Source organism: Monodelphis domestica, chromosome 4 (assembly GCF_027887165.1).
Source record: "Monodelphis domestica isolate mMonDom1 chromosome 4, mMonDom1.pri, whole genome shotgun sequence".
Taxonomy (NCBI): domain Eukaryota; kingdom Metazoa; phylum Chordata; class Mammalia; order Didelphimorphia; family Didelphidae; genus Monodelphis; species Monodelphis domestica.
In genome coordinates, this window is record NC_077230.1 from 281,115,777 (window position 1) to 281,138,378 (window position 22,602).

At 36.4% G+C, this 22,602-nt stretch overlaps 1 protein-coding gene across 8 annotated transcripts in view; it reads left to right on the forward strand.

The window, feature by feature from the left end:
* Positions 1 to 291: 291 nt before the first annotated feature.
* Positions 292 to 22,602, forward strand: part of APLP2 (amyloid beta precursor like protein 2) — a 90,386-nt gene continuing 68,075 nt past the window's right edge. For 5 of the 8 annotated variants that reach the window (XM_056794623.1, XM_056794625.1, XM_056794626.1 and 2 more), the window contains exon 1: positions 310 to 573. In XM_056794623.1, the coding sequence (XP_056650601.1) occupies positions 472 to 573 (102 nt within the window). In that variant the 5' untranslated portion in view covers positions 310 to 471. Of the gene's footprint in view, positions 574 to 22,602 lie in introns of all 8 variants that reach the window. The other 3 variants (XM_007495132.3, XM_056794624.1, XM_056794627.1) reach the window with 1 other exon arrangement.

Here is a 22,602-nt window from a genome sequence, read left to right on the forward strand (position 1 = left end):
GGGGGGTCATCTCTTCTATAGCTTGTTGCAGTTTATCCGCGTTTAGTGGGTTTATGCTTTAACCTCCTCCAAAAAACAAAAAAGAAAGAAAGAAAAAAGCACCTATCCCTCTATCACATAGCCTGGGGTTGGGAAGTTGGCAGAACCATCCCTACATAAGGGATGGGCTGGGGGTATGGGGCGGGAACAGCTTGTAGTTGAGGAGGAGCAGGTTCGGGCCTTTCCATTCTCTGATTGGCTTTACAGGCAATAGCGGGGCGGTGTTTGGGCCAACTCCAGGCTCCAAGTATTGGGGGCCTGAGAAGGGGGTGGGCGTGGTCTTGTGAAGTCAGTTCCGGTTGGTGTAAAACCCCCGGGGCGGCGGCAGACTGGGTTCAGTCGCTTGTGGGTCGCTGAGGGAAAAGTTCTTTTGCTTGCCGTCCTTGTGGTGTGGTTCGTTGAGCTTGGGAACGAGAGAGCCTCGGCAAAAGGATGGCGGCGGCGATGAGGTCGGCCGCCGCAATGGGCAGACTACTGGCACTGGTGCTGCTCGGGCTCATGGCGCCCTCGGCCGTGCTGGCCGGCTACATCGAGGTAGGTGCTCTCTCCCTGCCTTCATGGGCCTGAGCACGGACCCTCCCTCTCTTCCTACTCCCATGCCCCCTTCTCCAGCCCTAGGGTGTGGAGAATGTGTGTGTGTGCTGGGGGTGGGGAGGGGGCGCATCGTTCTCATCCCCATGGGGGCTGCCCTCCTTTCCACTCCTGAGGGAGGCCTGCGTGTGCTTGGAGGCGGGGACGAGCCACGCCGACCTCCCCCTCCCATTCCCCCCGTGATGGATGGAATCCCTGTGATGGAGAGGGTCGGGTGCTGCAGAGCGGGGCCAGTCCTCCCCCCGCCCGCCTCTCCTCCTCCTCCTTGGCGCAGTGCTCGGTGCTGGAGGTCGGTCGTCTCCTCCGCTGCAGAGGCCAAATGAAAGGCATCGGGGCGGGGGGGGGGGAGGGGGTGCAGAGGGGTGACGGGGGAGGGGGTGCGCACGTTGGGAACGGCCCCCCTCCCCCTTGTCGCAGGTGAGGAAGAAGGGGAGACGGCGCTTGCTCTGCCTCCCTCCCGCCTTCCTTGCACCCACCCTTTCTTCTCCCCACACTGCCCTCCCCCCAGCTTTCTCCAATCCCCGGGGATCCCCCGTGGCGCTCCCTCCCTCTTCCCACCCTCCCGCAGGAGTATGTGTGCCTCTCCCTGGCGAGTATTTTTGCGGCTTAGCCGCCTTGGCTAAGGCGATTGCTGTTCATCTGGGACTGCAGCTCCCAGACCTTTGTGTGACTGCTCCCTCCCCGGAGGGGGAAGGTAAAGTGGGGGACCCTAAGAGAGGTGCCCTTGATGATTTGGTTCCCCTGGATACCCCCACTCCCAACCTCATCTTCTTACAAATAAAATCTTGGGCAAGGATAACATTGGAAGAGAAGGGCAAGCGCCTTCTTTCCAGTATCCTAAAAATTCCTACAGTCTTCTGTGTCTGGCCAGGGTGAGGCAGGGGATTCCCCACTGAAAAACGAGGCTGTGGATGAAGCTTCCAGCTTGGCTAGGTGGGTTTCTGATCCGGATTTCCTGGTTTATTGTCCTTTAAAAAAAAAAGTAACCTTGATTCCTGGGCGTGAAAGGGGCTTTGGGCTGGGTTGTAGGAAGGCTAGGGCTACACGCTGGGTGTGCGTGTCAATTTCCTTCTGCTTTCCTGCTTCCTATGGATTTCTGCTTAATTAGTGGTAGTCTTCCTTTTTTCTTTTTCTTTTTTTAAAATGAAAAGTTACCACTTCGGGTGGCAGACCTTCAGAGAAATTTTGATATTGACTTGTTTATCTAAATCCGATAAACAAGAAAACATCTGCTAAACCGAGTAAACGTCCGTAGACCTTCCAGAGAAATTTTGATATTGACCTGTTTATCTAAATCTGATAAGCAAGAAAACACTTCTGCTAAACGGAATAAACGACTGTGGTCCTCCCTCGCATTGGTGTGTTAAGGTGTTTAAACACCTACTCGAGGGAGGACTCTGCCAACCCCCAGACGTTTGATCCCTTTAGGGAAATGAGGAACCTATATTGTAAATGTCTTAAAGCCGGAACCTATTTCTCCCTAGTATTTATATACCAAAACTCTTTCTGATTCTGAAGTAAACTGTGAAATCTATTCTGTGAGGTTTTGCTCAGTAACTTAATTTCCTGGCTTATTCAGATATAATTCAAGTTATTGGAACATACAGGGCTTTTGGTTCTTTAAAGAATCTGCAATGTGGTCATGAGTTTGCTGGTTTATGTAAACCTTAGGTTGCCAAGTGAGATGTGGGACTTTATAAATAATCGGGTTCTTGAAATAGTGTTTGAACTGCTGCACTGGAATGTGTTTTCTTGTTTGGTTGACTTCACGCTTCTATTCGCTACCTTAAAAAATTAGAATTGACCTTTGTGTTCCTGGGTGGATATAAGGCTCATTTTGAATAAGCCTAGCATTAGCTTATGTTTTCCTATGAAATAATTCCAATTAAAATCTTTTTTCCAAAAGAGAACATTTACTTTCTACAATTTAAATAAAGTATTCAATTCAGTTGTGTTACACATTAAACATACTTTATCTTTTAATAAACATTTATATACCCAGAAATAATTTTGATGATCTTTTAATAAACATTCATACCCCAAAATAATTGTGTTGGTAAATTTTAAGGCATCATTTTCAAGGGAAAAAAACATGCTTTTGTGATTTCCCTGAATGGGTTAGCTGGGAAACAGATTTGATTAGGGAAATGACTGGGTCGAGGGGGATGGGGCAGGGAGGAAGGGGAAAAGGAATCTGCCAAAGTTGGGATTTAGTTTTCAGCCTGAATTATTGACTAGTTGATATATAAGAAATTAAGTAAAGAGGGTGTGAGTAGCAATTGTCTTTCATACTCCCACCTTTCTTCCCCCACTCCTTTAAATTTGACTTTTGAAAACATTTGGCTTCAGTTAAATTAAAATTCGATGCTTCTTTTCTTAGCATAGACTTTATTACACTTTAAGCAAAATGTTGAACACTTATGAATTTTAGAAGACATTTTAGTCCTTCTAAAGAGAAAAGAGGGAAAGTTTTGAGAATTAGTTATCTTATTAAATTCATCAGGAACCTAATGATGTAAAAGGGGGCAGTTACTAAAACAAAAGCCTCTTCCTAGGCAGTTTGGAAGTTCCACTAGAGAGAAAATCATTATCACTTGGGACTATCATTTGTTACTTAGAAAAGTATCTTTCAAGTTTTCTTTAACAGAAGTTACATTTTTCCTTATGAGGGTAATGGAATTCTTTTCTCTGCCTTGCATATAAGAGAAGTTCTTTACATTGAAACTTAAGGTGAGAAGCTTAATTGAGAAAGCCTTTGGAAGTTCTGAACATAGTAAGAGTCCTTGTTATGAATCTTTGAAGGGATTCTGGCCAAAGCCTGATCAGGTTGCTTGGCACAGAATTACTGGTTGGAAAACTTGTAGCGCGTTGCTTGGTGATGCTTGAATTAATCTCTTACACCTGTTGAAAAACTTCTTCTGCCTGTAGGTCACTTCCTCTTTTGCATCCGATACAAGGTAGTTTTCATCTTCCCACTTGGCAGTCTGAATATTAGGCTGAAATTGTTTGACCTCACACAGTGCATACTCTAGAATTATAAAGGAAGAGCTGTTTTGCTCTCTCATGTTTTAAAGCAGGTGATAGTTGCGATTAATGACTTCCAGGACATTGAAGTCAAAATATGAGAGCATTCTTATGAAGAAAGGAAGTCAGCCTTGTTTTGTAAGGGTTAAAAGACAGTATAGAGAGTGTCTTGTTTAATTATGACTTGGAGAGAAATCTATGTACTACATAGGGGGCAGTAGTGTTAACATTACATTGCTTGTTAAAAGAATTTCAGGATGTTATCCTGAGTTTGCACATTTCTTTATTAAATAGTTATTTCCCTTAAAAGCTTTAGAACAATGCATATTTCACTTCCTTTTTTTTAACATGGTAGTTTTCATGATTGAATAGTTTTTTGGATCCTCACGTCCTCCAATGCCTAGTAGATAGTTAAAATGATGAAGTTAAACTTTATTTTTTCTAATTTTAAACTATTATTGAGTTTTTGGACCAACTATATTTTGACTTGGTAAACTGCAAGTTTTCAAACTTAGATTTCAGTATTACTTAGTATAGTAGCTCACATAGCATTTGAGATTTACAATTTACTCACATTTGATTAAAAATTAAAAAAATTCATGTATTAAGTCTGCTAAAATTAAGGAAAAAGCAATGAATTTTAATTGTCTGAACCCTAATATTTTTCAAAGATCAAACTAAAAGATTTATTCTCTTGGAGAGGGAAAAGAGGTGAGACAATGAAAGACAACAGATACATTACCTTTTATTTCTTATGGTACCACCAAGCCAATGTAGGGAGCGATATTAGTGAAAGGCATGCTTATTATCTCCATTATCTTTCCTTGATTGAGAAAACGAAAGCCAAAAAAGGTAATAATATTTAGTGACAAAGCTAGAATCAGGAACCTGTTAGTGCTCTTTACATTTTCAAACTGTCTCCTTACTCTTCTGGCTTTGTTTTGTTTATAAGAACTCTAAGAAATAAACAAATTTGGTGTATGTATATATATATATAACAGCCTTCAATGAAAACAGCTCATTTTGCATAGAAGTAGATTTTTTTTAGTGAAACGAATTAGATCATCTTAAGCCTTAAATGTATTTATTGTAGTACTTTTTGATTAATGACTTAGATTTAAAGTGCACATGAAGATATAGTCAAACCAAATTGTTTTTGTGTTACTTGAATTGTAGCAAATACAGCAATTCTACTTTTTTTTTTTTTAACCCTTACCTTCCGTCTTGGAGTCAATACTGTGTATTGGCTCCAAGGCAGAAGAGTGGTAAGGGCTAGGCAATGGGAGTCAAGTGACTTGCCCAGGGTCACACAGTTAGAAAGTGGCTGAGGTCATATTTGAACCTAGGACCTCCCGGCTCTAGGCCTGACTCTTAATCCACTGAGCTACCCAGCTGCCCCCCAATTCTACTCTTAATTGGAATTTTTTACTAGATTATCTCATCAATTAATATTAATATTATTAATAGTTGCTTTTACTATATTAAATAATGAAAGAAACTTTACCTGAAGAGGCTTGCAGTTGAATAGGGCAAGAACTAAGTTCTACACAGATAAGTGTAATACAAAACAAAATATAATAAATATTGTAAAGAGGAGGGGTTTCAAGGAAGCAAGATATCTTTTAAGATCCCTTCCCAATCTTAAACCTTGTTTTCGAAAACTGGAGAAGGCTTCATGAAGGAGGTGGTATTTGAACTGAACTTTGATGAATTTTCTTTTATTAGGAGATAGAACAGTTAGAAGGAATAGCCAAAAAGAGAGCTAAGTGCTGGAGCTAGCTGGTTCATATTTGGGATATCAAGTAGTCCAGTATGGGTATTTTTAGAGGAGTAGTGGGAAATAAGGCTGAAAAGGTAGTATGACTCCGGAAGGACCTTTAAATGCCAGAACAAGAGTTAGATAACTAGTCAGGTGATGATGCTTTTTGACCAGTAGACCCATATTTAAAAAATTTTCAGCTTATGTCCTTTTAGAACATATTCTTTGTGGGTCTTTGAGAATCTAGGATCACCCCTTTTTTTACATTTATAGGGCAGTTTTATGTTAGTGGAGGAGTCTTCTAATATGAATGATTCATTATTATTTAGATGGGATGAATAGAAACCTCAAATGCTACAAATATGATCTAATACTACTATGCTCTATAATATTGAAATCTAAATTTTAAAACTCATAATTTACAATAAGTCGAAATATTGTCAGTCCAAAAGCTCAGTAACTATAAGAAGAGTTAAAAAATTAGAAAACATATCATTCAACTTCATCATTTTATACATATCTAGGGGCAGTGGGGAAGAGGGGAGAGGGGTAAGCAAGAATGTAAAAGATATCCAACTGTGAATTCTATCAGCTTAAAAAAAAGTGTTACAGACATTGTCCTAAAGCTTTTGAGAAAAATAACTCTTTAATGAAAGTTTGGGATACCACATTCTGAAATTCTTTTTATGTACATTATTATGCTATTAAAATCACTGCCCTAAGGGAAATAAATGTAGTATAAGTAATTAGCAATTTTTATTTAGATCTTCTGTAGGAAAAGGGAGTAAAGCAGACAGTCTTTTTTTTAAACTCTTACTTTCCACCTTAGAATCATTACTATGTATTGGTTCTAAGGCAGAAGCCTGGTAAGGGCTTGACTATGGGGGTTAAATGACTTGCCCAGGGTCATATAGTCAGGAAGTGCCCGAGGCCAGATTTGCAGTCTTTAAAAAAATTTTTTTTTATTTCTTTAAACATTTCCCAGGTATATGTAACTTAAAAACAAAACAAAACTCACTTTTAAAAATTGAATACCAAATTCTCTTCCTCCCAACTCCTCTCCTTCTCAAGGGGTACTTAAGAAGGCAAGCAATATGATAGCAATTATACATGTGAAGTTATATAAAACATTTCTATATTAGCCATGTTGTAAAAGACACACAAAACAAGAAAAACAAAGTATGCAAGTATAAAGCAGCAATCTTAAACTATAGTAAAGCTTGCCATTTCAAACCAGTACCCCAGGCTTCTTGCTGCCCCTCCTTAAATGTATTATTCAAGGGGCAGCTAGGTGGTTCAGTGGATTGAGATCCAGACCTAGAGATCAAAGATCCTGGGTTCAAAATATGACCTTAGGCATTTAATAGCTGTATGACTCTGGGTAGTCACTTGACTCCAGTTGCTTAGCCCTTATTGCCCTTCTGTCTTGGAACCAATACTCAGTAAGATAAGGATTTTTTTTTTTAAGTATGTTATTCAGCCCCTTTTCATATTGGTTAGAAGAATATACCTTGGAATTAACTAGTATTTGTGACCTTTGTTCTGTTTTCTTGTCTTTTCCATTAGCATTGGAACATTTTTTTGGTTTATAATGATTAACCTTTTAAACTTTAGGAGGATCCTACTTAGAATTAGTGTATAATGAGGAAACAGGTTTAAAAGGTTATGTTAATTGGCCACAATCAGTCAAAATCATAATCAACGTTTGACTACAAATCAAATAGTTATAGTTCTATTTTGTCAACTGTATTCATCTATTTTTTGTGACGCTTTAAACTGTTAAAGTTCTATTTTTCATAAATCCTCTATTCTTTTTTGTCATTATGAAGATGAGTTTACTGCTCTCTTCTGACACTGAATCAATGGTTCCTAAATGTTATTACAGTATACACACTATTAGAATATAGATATATGGATAATGTCAGCTAATATCACCTAGACTGCTAACCTTACCTTACATATGTATTTAAAGTTGATACCTAAAAAAAAAAACAACTAAAGATGCTAGCCATCAACATTGTTTCTTCAAAGTGAGAAACAAGTTTATAATTTCTTTTTTTGCATTAACTTTTGGTGAACTTGATTGATAGCATTTCCATAGAAGGTAGGTAATGACATCTCTACCGTAAGATTCATTAAGCACCTATTGTGTTCTAGGCTTTGTTCTAGTTAGTCATCAGAGATTGAAGTGCAAAACCAAAACAAAACCCAAACCTCAAAGAACTTGCAGACCAAAGGGAGACAGCATTGAAACAACTCCTTTCTTAAAATCCTTATTCTTCCATTCTTTCCCCCATCAAATTTCCTCGTATTTAGTTATTTGTATCACATCCAGAATCTCAAGCTCTGGTCTTAGAAATATAAATATCAGGTTAAATTTAATTTTTCTTTTCCCACCCTGCTGGCTGCTTCCCCCTCTTCCTTTGGCTTCTTGGTTCCCACCCAGAGGTTCTTTTGGAAGTCTTAAAACATAGCTTCTGTACGAGTCTTCTGAAGGCACTTAGTACACTCAGTGACAATACTTGTCAGAACTGGACAACTTTATTTTACCCCATAGGAGTGGTGCCTAAAAACCCAAAAGGACTCACAGGAGCCTGAAACAATCCAAACACTCCTTCCTGCCTCTGTTGTGTCTCACTTGCTACTTCAAAAACCTTACAGGCCTTTTATCTTTCTTGTGCTACTCTGTGTTTGGCCTCTCTTCTCAGAAAAGGCATAAATTTGGGGTATCTAGAGTCAGCCTCACACTCCAGAAGCCCATTTTTGATTCTAGACATTAACTTTAGACCTTCATCCTTATAGTAGTGCTACCCTTAATATCTTAAGAGACTGGACTCTCCAAGGGAACAGAAACAGACTTGGGGATTGTTAGAAAACCTCCTCCTCTTTCAGTTGGACCTGCATATCTTTAGTGACTGAGTGAAGGGCAAAGTCTATGTCTTGATTGTAGCTTAGTGCTCTGCAGCTCTTGTTTTTTTCCAGTGTTGGGGCCAATGTTTGATTCTTTGTACGAGAAATCTTATCAGGACTATTATCTCTTGGGCTTCTTTGTCGTCAAAGGGTCTAGGAACTCTTGCAACCCTTCCACAGCTCCAGCTGCTACTATTTCTCAATCTGAGGACCTCTGTTGAGCTATGCAGAAAGACAGGCTTTTCCGCCTTGAGATAGAGGTCTCTGTTCAATTTCTCTCCATTTTTCTCCTGAACTGAAACTTGGCAGTTCTACATGCCCCCTTTTTTAGACTCATTGTAAAGGATGGCTCAAATCCAGGGTGAATGAAACTCATTCACGAAGATGTCCTCAGTCATCTCAGTGAGCCCTATTTTGCCACTAGATTACTTTTGGTTGCTTTCCTAGGGGATCTTATATCCTTCAATGCAACAAAAGCTATGAGGACTTTTCCCTTTCTTTTTTGTATACTGTGTCTTCTTCTTAAGTTGAATTGAATTGGATCTTGATTAAGATGAATTGAATAGGTTTTTTGAATTGAAAGGAGAAGCCTGTACCTGGCTTATAAAATGCACACATATTTGAGTGACACAACTAAATAAATGTCTACTTCCTGCAACTCACAGAAAGAGTTGTAGAAAAACCTTGTGTAAAAGTTCTATTTGTGAGTTGTAGTACTCTAGAAAGAAAAGCTGTTGAAAGCAAGAGCAACTTTATATATAATCTTAATTAGGATAGCCTCTCAGCCCCCATATGCTTTTGTCCACAGTGAAATAATTTTTTAGTTACTTGGTCTGTAGGGTTGGTGAACATCATCTTTTTAAAATGAACGTTACCTCTTGAACTTCAGAGACTACCCATCACTTCAGCATCTGTGTAGATTAACTGAGTCATTAGAAGGTAAAGAGTTTTTATTTTTTCCTTACATCTTGCATTCACGTCCTAAATTATTCCAGGACCCAAAATTTAGACAGACTTGTACAACTCTTATTTAGATTTGTACTTGAAAAAGAACTTTTGGAACATTGCTACCTTTGTAGATTCGCAGAATTTTAGTGCTCCTAAGGACCCTTGAGATCATCTTGTCAGACTATTTGCAAACCAAGTTGAGTCAACTGATAATCATCATAACAAGCATTTATTGAATGCTTGCCTGTGTGTCATTGGTGCTCCTAACTACCAAATATGGTAAAAATGCTATAGGTTTTAAAGATTTTCCTTCTAAATTGCCATTACATTATTTCATTCTATTTTTACTTCTTTTTCTTCATAGAGATTTTGATTAAATTTATACAGAAGCCTGTTAATTTCATGTAAGGGTATAGGAATCAAACTGTAGACTAGGACATTCAAATAATTTAGATCTTTAAAATCAGTTTATTGGGGGCAGTTAGGGGGCTCACTGAATTAAGAGCCAGGCCCAGAGATGGGAGGTCCTGGGTTCAAATGTGACCTCAGATATTTCCTAGCTGTATGACCTTTGTGAGAGATGTTGAGAAAGATGGTGGACTCTCAATGAATCACTAAGATGGAGTCAGGGAGCCTTTCCAGCAAAAAACAATTTGTGTCCACCTAAACTCTATTTCACATAGATAAGAGTGAAATAGTCCTTGTTTTGATTGGTTAAAAGACTATAGGATATACAGATAGATAGACTGGCTTGGTGTTGATTGGTTAAAACTTGCTTGAATAATTAGGATAATTGGTTTTGTAAATTTGCTGGGATAAGATTATAACTCTCAAATAACCAGCCAATGGTGAATGAGGGGAGGGACCATTTTTGTATCAAGGACTAGAATAAAAGAAGGCTGCCAGCTCTTATATTTTGTACTTGCTTGCTATCCAGCAAGTAACACTTGTAACCCTGTCTCATGAGTACCTATTCTCTGGAGGATGAAATAAAATAATTTTTTGTCCTCTCACTCTGGACAAGTCATTTAATTCATTGCCTAATTATACCATTCTTCTGCCTTAGACCCCCAATACATTATGTAGTATTGAGTCTAAAATGGAAGGTAAGAGTTTAAAAAAAAAGTCAATGTAATCATAAGATTTAGCCGTTTATAGGGTCTAATTGAAATTAAGATTTTTCATCCTTTTGAAACTATTTCAGTGTTCCAGTGTATTTTTAAATGTTATTCCCTTCCAGGCTGTATAGTCCTTTCAATCTAAGCCGGGTCAGTTCTGCTAATTATTATGTTGCATAGTCTAAAGCAATAGTGATGAGAATGTAAAAAGTTCTAAGCAATTTAATAGGAGTTATTTATGTATTATCATGCAAAGCTTACTTCCAGATTGAGAATACTTATAAAACCAAAATCCCAAAATAAAAACAAACTAAGAAAAATAATATGCTTTGATCTCCATTCTGACTCCAATAGTTCATTTTCTGGAGGTGGATAGCATTCTTTGTCATAAATCTTTCAAGGTTGTCCTCAATCACAGTATTGCTGAATGTAGCTAAGTTTTTCAGTTGATCATTTTACAACATTCCTGTTACTGTGTACAATATTCTCCTGTTTCTGCTTATTTCTTAGTAAGCATTTATTAGATACTTATTGTATATGAGCTAAAATAATAATGGTTGATATAAGATCTGCAAAGCAGATTACACACATTACCACCAAAGCTATTTTTTAATATTCCTTCTATATTAGTGAAGAAATAAAAGCTAATAATAGAGGTTAAGTGATTTATCCATGGTTACTGCTCTTTCCATGGCATCATGGGTCATTTCAAGCTCTGGTGGCTTTAAATTTCAAAGGTAGTTTGAAGGGAAGAATACCAGCATGGAGAAGACCTATATTATAGTCCTCATTTTGTCATCATCTGACATTCTCAATGATTCAGGGCATAATTCCTTATTTTCATAAAGAGACATACTGTCCTGAATGAGGAAGGTCCCCACTTGTACTCTGCTTGATCAGACAAACTGCTGCAATCCTGCATTTAATTTTAGGCTCTGAAGTTTGAATCTCTTATCTTAGTTCTCCCATCTTGCTACAAGAATAGTTATGTCAATCCCCCCATCCCCTTAATGTAATGGTCTAGCACTTTACTATATTCATGGATCTTTGAATTCAGTCTGGGCATTACCTCGATCTCTGGTGATGCCATCCCTTCATCTTGTGTGACTTGCACAGGTGTTAAGAAAGGGCAAGTTTGCCTTTTGCCTTCCTGTGAGTATATCCATGTAGCTGTTTACTTTTGATTGTTGTGTATTTTTGCACTGAAAAGACTGAATTTGTTTTCATAAATTGCATTCATGACTTGCAATCTTTGAAAATTACAACGCATAAAATAGAAATTAAAGCTGGTAAAGTGATTTTTAACATATTTCAGTGATGATGGCAATAATTTCACCTTCTAAGGAGAATGGATGCCTTTTCCCTTCTCTGTTTGTTCCCTTCTCTTTTGATCCTTGATTAACACTTGGATGAGATAGGAGTTAACAACTTTGTTCCTTCCAGTGAGATAGAAGACTACCAGACCATACATACCTTATCCTGCCACTGGGTCTTGCCCTATTTTTTAACCCTTAGGACTTCTCGACCTTTCTATCTACCTCACCTGTGAAATTTTATGTTGTGTTGCTTCTATTATAGTATAAGCACCTTGAGAGCAGGAACTTTTTTCTGGCTTTATCCCTCTTTGGCATCTAGTAAATGCTTAATAAAAACTGTTTCTTTGATGGACCTCAGAAGCTATTTAGTCCAGCGCCCTTATTTTACAGATTAAAAAAATAGGCCTAGGGAGTTTAGGTAGGTTACCAAAGGTAGCATAGGTGGGTTTTTTAATATTGCTTATGTCTCCCATGTGTGAATTGCTATCTTCCCTCTCTTTCTGGCTTTCTTTAAATTCCAATTAAAATCCCACCTTCTACAGGAATCCTTGCCTAACCTCATTTAATTCCAGTCTCTTTCCTCTCTTAATTACCTATTTATCCCATGTGGAACTTGCTTTCTATATATATTTGTTTTCATGTTTTCTCTCCCATTCTATACTTTTTTAAAAGCCCTTACCTTCTGCCTTGGAATGGATTCAAGGCAGAAGAGCAGTAAGCATTAGACTATTAGAATTAAGTGACTTGTTTGGATCATACAGTTAGGAAGCTTCTGAAGAAATATTTGAACCCAGGCTCTTCTGTCTCCAGGCTTGACTCTTCACTAAGACATCTAGCTGCCTCTAGTCCATTATATTGTAAGTTCTCTGAGGGCATAAACTCTTACCTCTTTTTTTGTAACCCTAGGATTTAACACAGTGGCTGGTACAAAGTTGGCCCTTTGATTGATTGTCTTTCTCCTAAAAGAAGCTAATTCAGTTGATTTGATTAACATGGTCAAAGTTTCTTTTTGAAATAATTTTTTTCTTTATTCAAAAATGTGATTAAGACATCCAGAATGCAAGATCAGAGAGTAGGTAGACACTATGGTAAGTTTTCAGTTATCTATGTGAAAAATTAGTGAGCATTACATTTTTTAAAAGTTGCTATGTGAATTTTTATAAATTTACCATGATTTTATTTTGATTTTTTTATTCAAAGTTATTTTATTTTTCCAATTACATGTAACAATTTTCAGCATACATTTCCCAAAGTTATAAGATTCAAGTTGTTTCCCTTCCTCCTTCCCCCTCACAGATGGCAAACAATTAGATATGGATTATACATGTATTATTATGCAAAATATACTTCCATATTGGTCATTGTCCTATAAATAAAACCACAAATAAACTAATATGAAAGATAGTATGAGTCAATCTGCATCTAACTTCTAACAGTTTTTTCTCTTTTTTAATTTGTAAAGTTTTATTTAATTGATTAATTTAGAGCATTTTTCCAGGATTACAAAAGTCATCCTCTTTCCCTCCCCTTTCCCCAACCCTCTCCCATATCTGATGCACAATTCCACTGGGTTTTACATGTGTCTTTAGTCAAGACCTATTTCCATATTATTGATATTTGCACTAGGGTGATCATTTAGGATTTATAACCCCAATCATATCCCCATTGACACATGAAATCAAGCAGTTTTTTTTTCTTCTGTGTTTCTACTCCCACAGCTCTTCCTCTGAATGTGGATAGTGTTCTTTATCATATGTCCCTCTGAATACTTCTGGATCATTGCATTGCTGCTGGTAGAGAAGTCCTTTTATGTTCAATTGTACCACAGTGTATCAGTCTTTGTATATAATGTTCTCCTGGTTCTGCTCCTTTCACTCTGCATCAATTCCTGGAGGTCATTCTGCTTCATGTGGAATTTTTGAGTCTGATTTTAAAGGACTTGTAGTAGTTAACCTACCAAATTTTTTTTCCACTTATTTTGCTGTTGTGGTTTGTCTTTCATGGGATTAGTGTTCATTGGAGGAAAATAGGCAGATCTGGGAAAAAATAATATTGATATTATTTTAGTTTTCATCATCTACATTTCTATTTTATCCTTCTAACCATATACAGAAAAAAGGGAAAAAAAGTTGTGCAAAACTAAACTACATATTAGAAAAGTTTAGCATTACATGCAGTGGTACCCCCCCTTTGCAAAGAAGACATGAACTCTTCTTCTCTCTGTAGTTTGGACCAAGACTTATCTGTTATAATTTTGTTTGTTCTTTATATTTACATCTTTGAAATAATTGTATATAGTTTTATCCTGTTCTACTTATTTCACTGTGTATTATTTCGCATAACCTTTATGGGGGAATATATATACTCATCATTTCTTGGAGCACAGTAATATTATATTACATTCATATACTACAGTGTGTTTAGCTGTTTTCCAATTGATGAACTTCTACTTTGTTTCAAGTTCTTTGGTACCACAAACAATGCTGCTAGGTTTTGGGTCTTTTAAAAAATTGATTTCTTTGGGCTATATATCTAGCAGTGGAATGTCTTGGCATTGAGTTGCTATAGTGTTCTTAAATAGCAGGTTGGTATTTTAGCAAAAGCAGGGTTCAGAGGAATTTGGATATATTTTTGTACTTGTATTAATATCTTCTTTCCTTTGAATTCTCAAAAATACTAGAAATGAGAATGAAAGATTGCTTCAGAAGAAACTTCTGTGATTCAGAAGTCAATGCATCTTTGGAATGATTATTTTTTAATTATATATGTTGAAGCAAGTGCTTGCTTTTGCCATCCCTGTTAACTTCAAACCATAGACTCCCCTTCTTGGCCTGTTCACTTATATCACTAGCATATCAGTAAAAGGTTATATTCATAGTTTGCAAATTAGCCTGAGACACTTTTAGTGGCTTTGTTTTCCTAAACTGATAATTCGGAGATTCTTGGCTTTTGAATAGGCATACTGGATTAATTTTAAGTGACTTCTTTTATCACTATTATTTTTAGGTTTCTTCATCTAATGAATTTTATTTGGGATTAAATTCAGTCAGCTTTTAAAAAGAGCAAAACAAATGATTGTGTTATTTGACTGTTCTAAAATGTACCTCACCATTCCAAAATGGAACTATTCCATTCACTCACCATTCCAAAAACCCTTTCTTAACCTGGTTTTTATTTTTGAATTTTTTATTTATATATATATATATATATATATATATATATATATATGTAAATTGAGAAATGAACTTGCCCATCCTGAAAAGAACTGGATTAGTCTCAGGATGAGAAGATGTAGGTAGGTTGGTAGTTCCCAGATTGAGATCAGAGATCCATCAACATATCCCAAGAGCTAGACTAATATATTTGGGATTGCTATAACCATGATTTGTCCAGCTGTTAGCAAAAAATATGATGTGACTATTCTTGTGGACAAGATAGAGAAATGTGAATTAGGTGATGGTACAATTGGGTGGATTTAGAACTGGTGGAATGTAGAGCCCTCAAGAGTTGTGGAACACTCCAGGGAGCCACCTGTGCATGGTCCTGTGCTGTTGATCGATTTTGTCAGTGACTCAGATAAAGGCACAGACAGCTTGCTTATCAGATTTGCTGATAACACAAAACTAGGAAGGATAGCTAAGGTGTGGGATATCCAGAATGAATTTTTACTGGCTAGAACAGTGTGCTAAATCTAATAACATGAACTTTAATAATAAGTATAATTTTTTCTTTTTTGAAATATAGAAACCTTAGATGGAGGGGGAGAGACCTGAGAGGATCATGGCTAGAAAGCAATTTACTTGAAAAAGATCTGGTGGTTTTGGTGAACTGCAAGCTCAGTGACTCAGCAGGCTGATAAAAACAGCCCAAACATAGAATCTTACTTTTAAATATTAGTCTACCTCATTTAGCCTAAGAATAATGTCCAGAGTTAGGAGAAACTTGCATGGTACTCAGTGGTGATCATGCTACATATGAAATATACTGTTCACTTCTGGGTACAGTATTTTAGAAAGACTTCTGATAAACTGAAGATCATCTGGATGTTGAATGCTTTCAGGTTCATCCCATAAGGAGATTGGTTGAGGGAACAGGGAATATTTCTCTTGGAGAAGAAAAGACTAGGGATAAGGTAGAGGGAACACCTGAAAGTTGTTTTCATGTATTTGAAGGTTTGTTAAATGAAGGATTAGGCTTATCCTGCTTAGCCATAGAGGGCTAAACTAGGGACAGTGGCTGAAAACCATAAAGAAGCATCTTTAGATTTGATGTAAGGAAAACACAGAGCTAGCCAAAAATGAAATGAGCTGTTCTGGGAGAGAAGTCCTATAAATTGTAATTATCTTGCACTTCTTTTGGGGAGGGGTTATGTCCTTAATATTGGCATTGTGGGTCAAAGGATATGTACACTTTAATCATTGTTCTTGTATAATTTCAAATTGATTTATAAAATTGAAACCTGTAGCACCTCCACCAGCAGTACATTATTAGGAATATCTTCCCATGCCCTTTCAACATTGACAACTTTTCAGCTTTTGTCACCTTGGCCAGTTTACATGGAATGAGGTGAAGCCTCAGAGTTGCAGAGAAGGATACTCTCCCAGATATAGATTGGACCAGATAACTACTGAAGTTCTGTATAACTGCTATTTTATGATTCTTTTAAAAAACTTATTTACCTAATTTTTTATTGCTGTTAAATGAGAGTTTATACTCAATGTGGACTTATTCTAATTATTATTAGCTGATTAACCCCACATTACAGATATTCATTAGCTTTTTCAGAATTATTTCAGTTTCTTAACAAAAATGCTCAAAGAAATAAAGTGATATAATTTTTTTTCTATTTTAAAAGTTCTTTGACCTCATTTAAATAGAATTGAATTAAAAGCATTTAGACATCTCTTGTCAAATTTATCTACTCCCTTAGCATTATCAGTCATTTTAAATATGCATTTCTCATTTTTTTTTAGGATTTAGAGCTTGTTTTTATGAAGTTGTTTAAAATCTGCAATTCTTTTGAAGATTTTAATATCCTTTGCCTATTTATGTATTGGAGAATTATTTGTGCCACTTCACCATATATTTTGGATGTTAGATCTTTATCAGTGAATTGATGTAAATGTTTTTTCCCCATTCTATTTCTTTTGTACTCATTTATTTTATTTGTAGAACACTTAAGTTTTATGTAGTCAGAACTGACAGGATCAAATGAGATAATATTATAGAAAGCACTCTATAATATGCTTCATAGACTATGGACATTTTAGCCACTTTATTTTACATAATTCCAAATTGCTTTTCCAAGATGATTGTACTAATCACCAAAAATGCATTAGTGTGCTTGTCTTTTCATCACCCCTACAACATTGACTTCTCATATTAAGTCAAGTTTTTTATTTTTTAATAATTAATTTTTCACTATCAAGGGTAGTGGAATGACTTCATTTAGACTTGAAAGTTACAGTCATAGGTGTACTTGCAAAGAAAGAGAAAATGGAACAGAAGAAAACAAAGTATAGAGTCATGCAGTAGATGAAACAAATTTTAAGATATCAAGTAATAGAGTTTTAAGATGGTTGAAAAGAAGGAAGATGATACCTTAGGGGGATATGTGTGCATTGTGTGGAGTCAGATTTGATTACTGAATAAAGATGATTAACCAGCACATCTGCCTACTCTCTATATAATTTTTGTGAAAATAATCTATATCCATATAGGGAGCTTACTTGATAAAGGTATTATTAGGAGCAACTGTACATTTTCTTTTCTTTTTATTCTGACTTTAAACTGCCAAATAAAAATGAGCATATAGCTTGGAATAGGAAAGGATTGCACATGAAACTCCAAATCTCTATATCGTAGAGTGTGGTATTTTTTTTAAAGCAGATAAAAAATTCAACATTTAACTTTTAAAGCTGGCCTTGTCTAGGATTGTGTCTCACCTTCTATGTTGTACCCATTTGGGAGTAAGGAAAACAGAACAAAACAGTCAAGCAAAGCAAATTCCATCCTTGGCTGTGTTCAAAAATGTATGCCTCATTATGCCCCTTGAGTCCATCATTGGATGTTTGTTAGGAGGTAGCATGCTGATTAATCACTATGTTGACCAAAGTTCTTAAGTCTGAAAGTAGAGTTTGTTTTCACAATGTAATTGTATAAATTTTTGTCCTGTTAGTGTTCATTTCACTCTGTATTAAGTTTATAAAAGCCTTTCCAGGTTTCTTTGAAACCATTTCTTTTATAATTGTTAATGCTTTACTAATATTTAATTACATTAGTCAAGCATAATTGTTCAGCCATTCCTCAATTAGTTTTAGTTCTTCTCCACTATAAAAATTATTACTATAAAAGTTTTTTATACATATGATAGTCCTTTTCTTAATTCCATCCTTTTGGTGGTATATGCTGATTAATAGTATTGCTGGATCAAAGAGTATATACATTAAGTATGCCATTGATTTTATGGACATAGTTCCAAATTGCTTTAAAATTTTTAAAATTTTTATTTTAAGCATCTAATCAAAATCTGTATTTTCTGCCTTTTTCTTCCTTGTTACAAAATGTTTATAACATGGATAGACAAGCAAAACAAATTCTTACATTGGTTATATCTCCCAAATGTCTTTATTATTTTATACCTCTTTCTATCACCTCTTTGTTAGAAGGTTCATGCTTTTTATTAGTCTTCTGGAATTATGGTGCACTGCATTGACCAGAGTTCCAAGTCTTTCCAAATTGTTTGTCTTCACAATGTTATTTTAATATAAATTGTTGTTCTGGTTTTGCTACTAAACTATACTTTTATACATCTTCCCAGGTTTCTTTGAAGCTATTCTCTTCATAATTTCTTATGGCATACTAATATTCCATTTCATTTATCTACTTCAGTAATTTGTTTAGCCTTTCCCCAAATAGGTGGAGAATGCCTTTAATTTCCAGTTCTTTCTTGTGACAAAAAGGGCTGGTATAAATATTTTTGTACAGATTGACCTTTTTTCCTCTAATTTTGATTTCCTTGGGGAATATGCTTAATAGCAGTTTCGCCGGGTCAAAGTTAGCATGCAAAGCTTATTTATTTTTTGAATGTAGTTTCTATTTATTTATTTATTTATTTTTAAATCTTACTTCTGGATTGGTTCTAAGACAAAATAGCTGTTAAGAGCTAGACATTGGGGGTTAAGGAACTTACTTGCCCAGAGTCAAACAGTTAGGAAATGTCTGCGGCCAAATTTGAACCCAGGATCCCCTGTCTCTAGGACTGACTCAATTCACTGAGTTACCTGGCTGTCCCTTTTTTTGGAGCATTTTAAGTAGTTTTGTTGGTAGCTTTAAATCTTCCTTTGAAAACTACCTTTTTATATACTTTGACAATTGTTTAGTTGGCGAGTAGTTCTTGTCCTTATAAATTTGAATCAGTTCTTTATTTATCTTGGAAATGAAGCATCAGAGATACTTGCTGCAAGGATGTGTTCCCCTTCTTCCCCCCAGTTAATTGTTTTCCTTCTAATTTTAACTTGATTTGTTTTATACAGAAGTACCTTTTAAAAGGGATATTTCACAGATGTCCATGTCTTTACTATCACATATCTGACGACATAAAGAATCTAAGATTCCATTGTACTTATGTTATTTAATATTTTCAAAATAGAGAAATGCAAATCAAAATAACATTTCACAACTATCAAATTGACTAAAATGATAAAAGGGCAAATAGGAACACTAGTACATTGTTAGTAGAACTGAACCGATCTAAACATTTTGGAGAGCAACCTGGAACTATGTTCAAAGGGTTATAAAACTATACCTTTTGACTCACTAATACCACCTTCGTTTATTTCTTAAGGTGATCAAGGAAAAAGGAAAAGAGTCTATATGTTCTAAAATATAGCAATTCTTTCTTTTTTGAAAATTTTATTTAAATAGTCAATTTATAATATTTTTCCCTGGTTACAAGAATCGTCTTCTTTCCCTCACCTCCTCCCTCCCCCTCTCATAACCAGCACGCAATTCCACTGGGTTTTACATGTATCCTTGATCAAAAACTATTTCCATATTATTGACCTTTGCACTAAGATGATCGTTTTTAGTCTACGTCCCCCATCGACCCATGTGGTCAAGCAGTTGTTTTTCTTTTGTGTTTCTGCTCCCACAGTTCTTCCTCTAGATGTGGATGGTGTTCTTTCTCATAAGTCACTCAGAATTGTCCTGGATCATTGCATTGCTGCTAGTAGAGAAGTCCATTACATTCGATTGTACCACAGTGTATCAATCCCTGTGTACAGTGTTCGCCTGGTTCATAGCACTTCTTTTGTGGTGGCAAAGAACTGGAAACCAAAGGGATGTCCATCAATTGAGGAATGGCTATAGAAGTTGTGGCATATAATTTTTTTTAAACCTTTACCTTCTGTCTTAGAATCAATCCTGTGTGTTGGTTCCAAGGCAAAGAGTGGTAAGGGTTAGACAATGGGGGTTAAGTGACTTGCCCAGAGTCAAACAGCTGGGAAGTGTCTGAGGTCAAATTTGAACCCAAGACCTGTCTCTGGGACTGACTCTCAATATGAAGTGATATAAAGGGAAGGAGAATGTTTTATGTAATAATAGCTTGTGTGTGTGTGTGTGTGTGTATAAAATGATCAATTGTGAATGACTCAACTGTTAATCAATAAGGCAAGGATCCAGGAGACAACTCCAATGGACTCATATTAAAAAAGGAAACCCACCTCCATAGTGTGACAAGGAAATCACCTTAAAAGACTGATATATATTAATTTAAGGTCGCCAAGGAATTCAGCTATGTAATTCCTAAATGAAAACTCAAGTTTGCAGTCAATCTTTTATGGAGTTTAATTACAATAGGAGGAAGAAAGGAATTAGAGAGAGAGAGAAAAAGGGAGAGAAAGGAATAGGGCTTAAATACCCCTTCTGTTTAGGCTGGCCAAAAGGCCCAAGCCCTTAGATAGCTGGGGCAAAGAAAAGAGATCAGTCCCTATTACTCACGTGACCAAAATGGAGAAACAGTCTCAGAGGCCCCCACCTTCAGCTTCCTTCAGAGCAAGCTTCTCAGAGTACACTGCCACCACTCCGATCAACTCCTCCACCCTCTCGAGTCCCCAGACCCCCTATCTTTAAGGAAAACCATCCAAGTTGCCTCCCCTCAGTCCTCACATCTACCAATCACTGTCCCTCAATTTCCCTGTGCCAATGGAGGCTCTAGCTTAACCCAGGACCGCCCAGAGGCTTTGCACATGTCTGTTGAAGGTCATATTTTCAAATGATTAAATCTTTGCTCCTTTGCTACAGCCCTTTTCTAAAGCCTGTTAACCTGAGTAGGGTAGAGATTGGAATAATTAAATTTTGATCTAGGCTGCAGCCCTTACTCAATCCTGTTAGGACTGAATAGGGTGGAGATTGATTCCAAGTATCTCCATTGTATCAATTCTAAAATCAATCATGACTCAAAGAAATTCCTGTTCTATGCTTAAGCATAGGTCAAAGTCCTTTCCATTGTTCAGCAAAAGGTTTCTGTCCTAAAGTAATCTTAAGAAGGGAAGAGAAGGAACCTCCCATGCCAATGGGGTTCCCATTCCAATAGACTATCAGTAAGAAATTTTCCAAGTATGAAATATCCCAATGGTGAAATTTCCAACTTTTATAAGTCTAAAGAATTTTGAGGTTTACAATAGAAGGAAAAAACAGTCTGAATGCAGAAAAACAATAACATTCTTAACTTTATTTCCTCCACAAGTTTTTCTAAATTATAAGCAATATGTATCTTGTTTAACAATATGACAAAGAAATATTTATTATATGATAATATATGTACCACCCATGTCATTCATATTACCTTCCTGGGAAGGGAGGAGAGGTAGGAAAAAGGGTGGAAAAAAGAATGACACATTTCTAGATATGGTTAATGTGAGAATTTGTTTCTCTTAGATTAGTATAATATAATTTATTACATATAGTAACATTAAAAATTAATATCCAAATACTTCAAGTATTATATTTTATAAGAATTTATTAATAATAACTTGAAGAAAAGGGAATGGTAGCCTTAGAAAAGAGGAGTTGCCCAGATGATGAAAAGAGGGAAGAGAGCAAGGAGGAAAGTGCAGGAAGAAGAGAGCGCGAGGGCGGAGTTACAGCAAACTTATTTATAAAATGTGAGGACACAACTTGGGGAATGTAATTCAAGGGAATGTAGTCCTGGGGCACAAAACTCCATTTACATAATATTTATAACCTCATATGTATTATATTATTGTTACATATTATACATAAAAATAAATAACAAAAAAACCATGACGTACTTCCCCCTCTCAAAAGCATTTTATTTTATAGAGCATAATGAGGTCTCAAAGATTAATCTCCCAAAAAGGTGGTTATCATATAAATATAAAAATGACATGAGATTTCTTGAACACTGAAAACTTTGAATCTCATCTAATTAGTATTAATGAGGTATAAAACTAGGTTTATGTTTCTTAAAGGTGTTAGTCATTGTCATGAAGTAGATGTTGCAGAGGCCAAGTTGAGCCATTCTCAATAAAATGAGAGAAGTAAAATAATGTCATCAAAGAACTGTATATGTAAAAAGGATGAGTTGGTCAGTCAGTAAATCAATCAAGTATTTTTAAAGTATCTGTATGTGAGTGGCTTTTTGCTAAGCACTGGGGATACAGAAGCAATGGGCAGTCTTTTAAAAAGTCCTCCCACAGCGTAATCGGAGAGACAACAAGCTAACCGCTATGTAGACATAGTCTGAAGGATTACACAAGATTCAATAGGATGGAGAGAGGTTTCTTGAAGAAGGTGGGGCTTAAACTGACACTTGGAAGAAGCCAGGAAATACAGAGATGAGGAGGGGAAGACATTCTAGTCATGAGGGTAATGT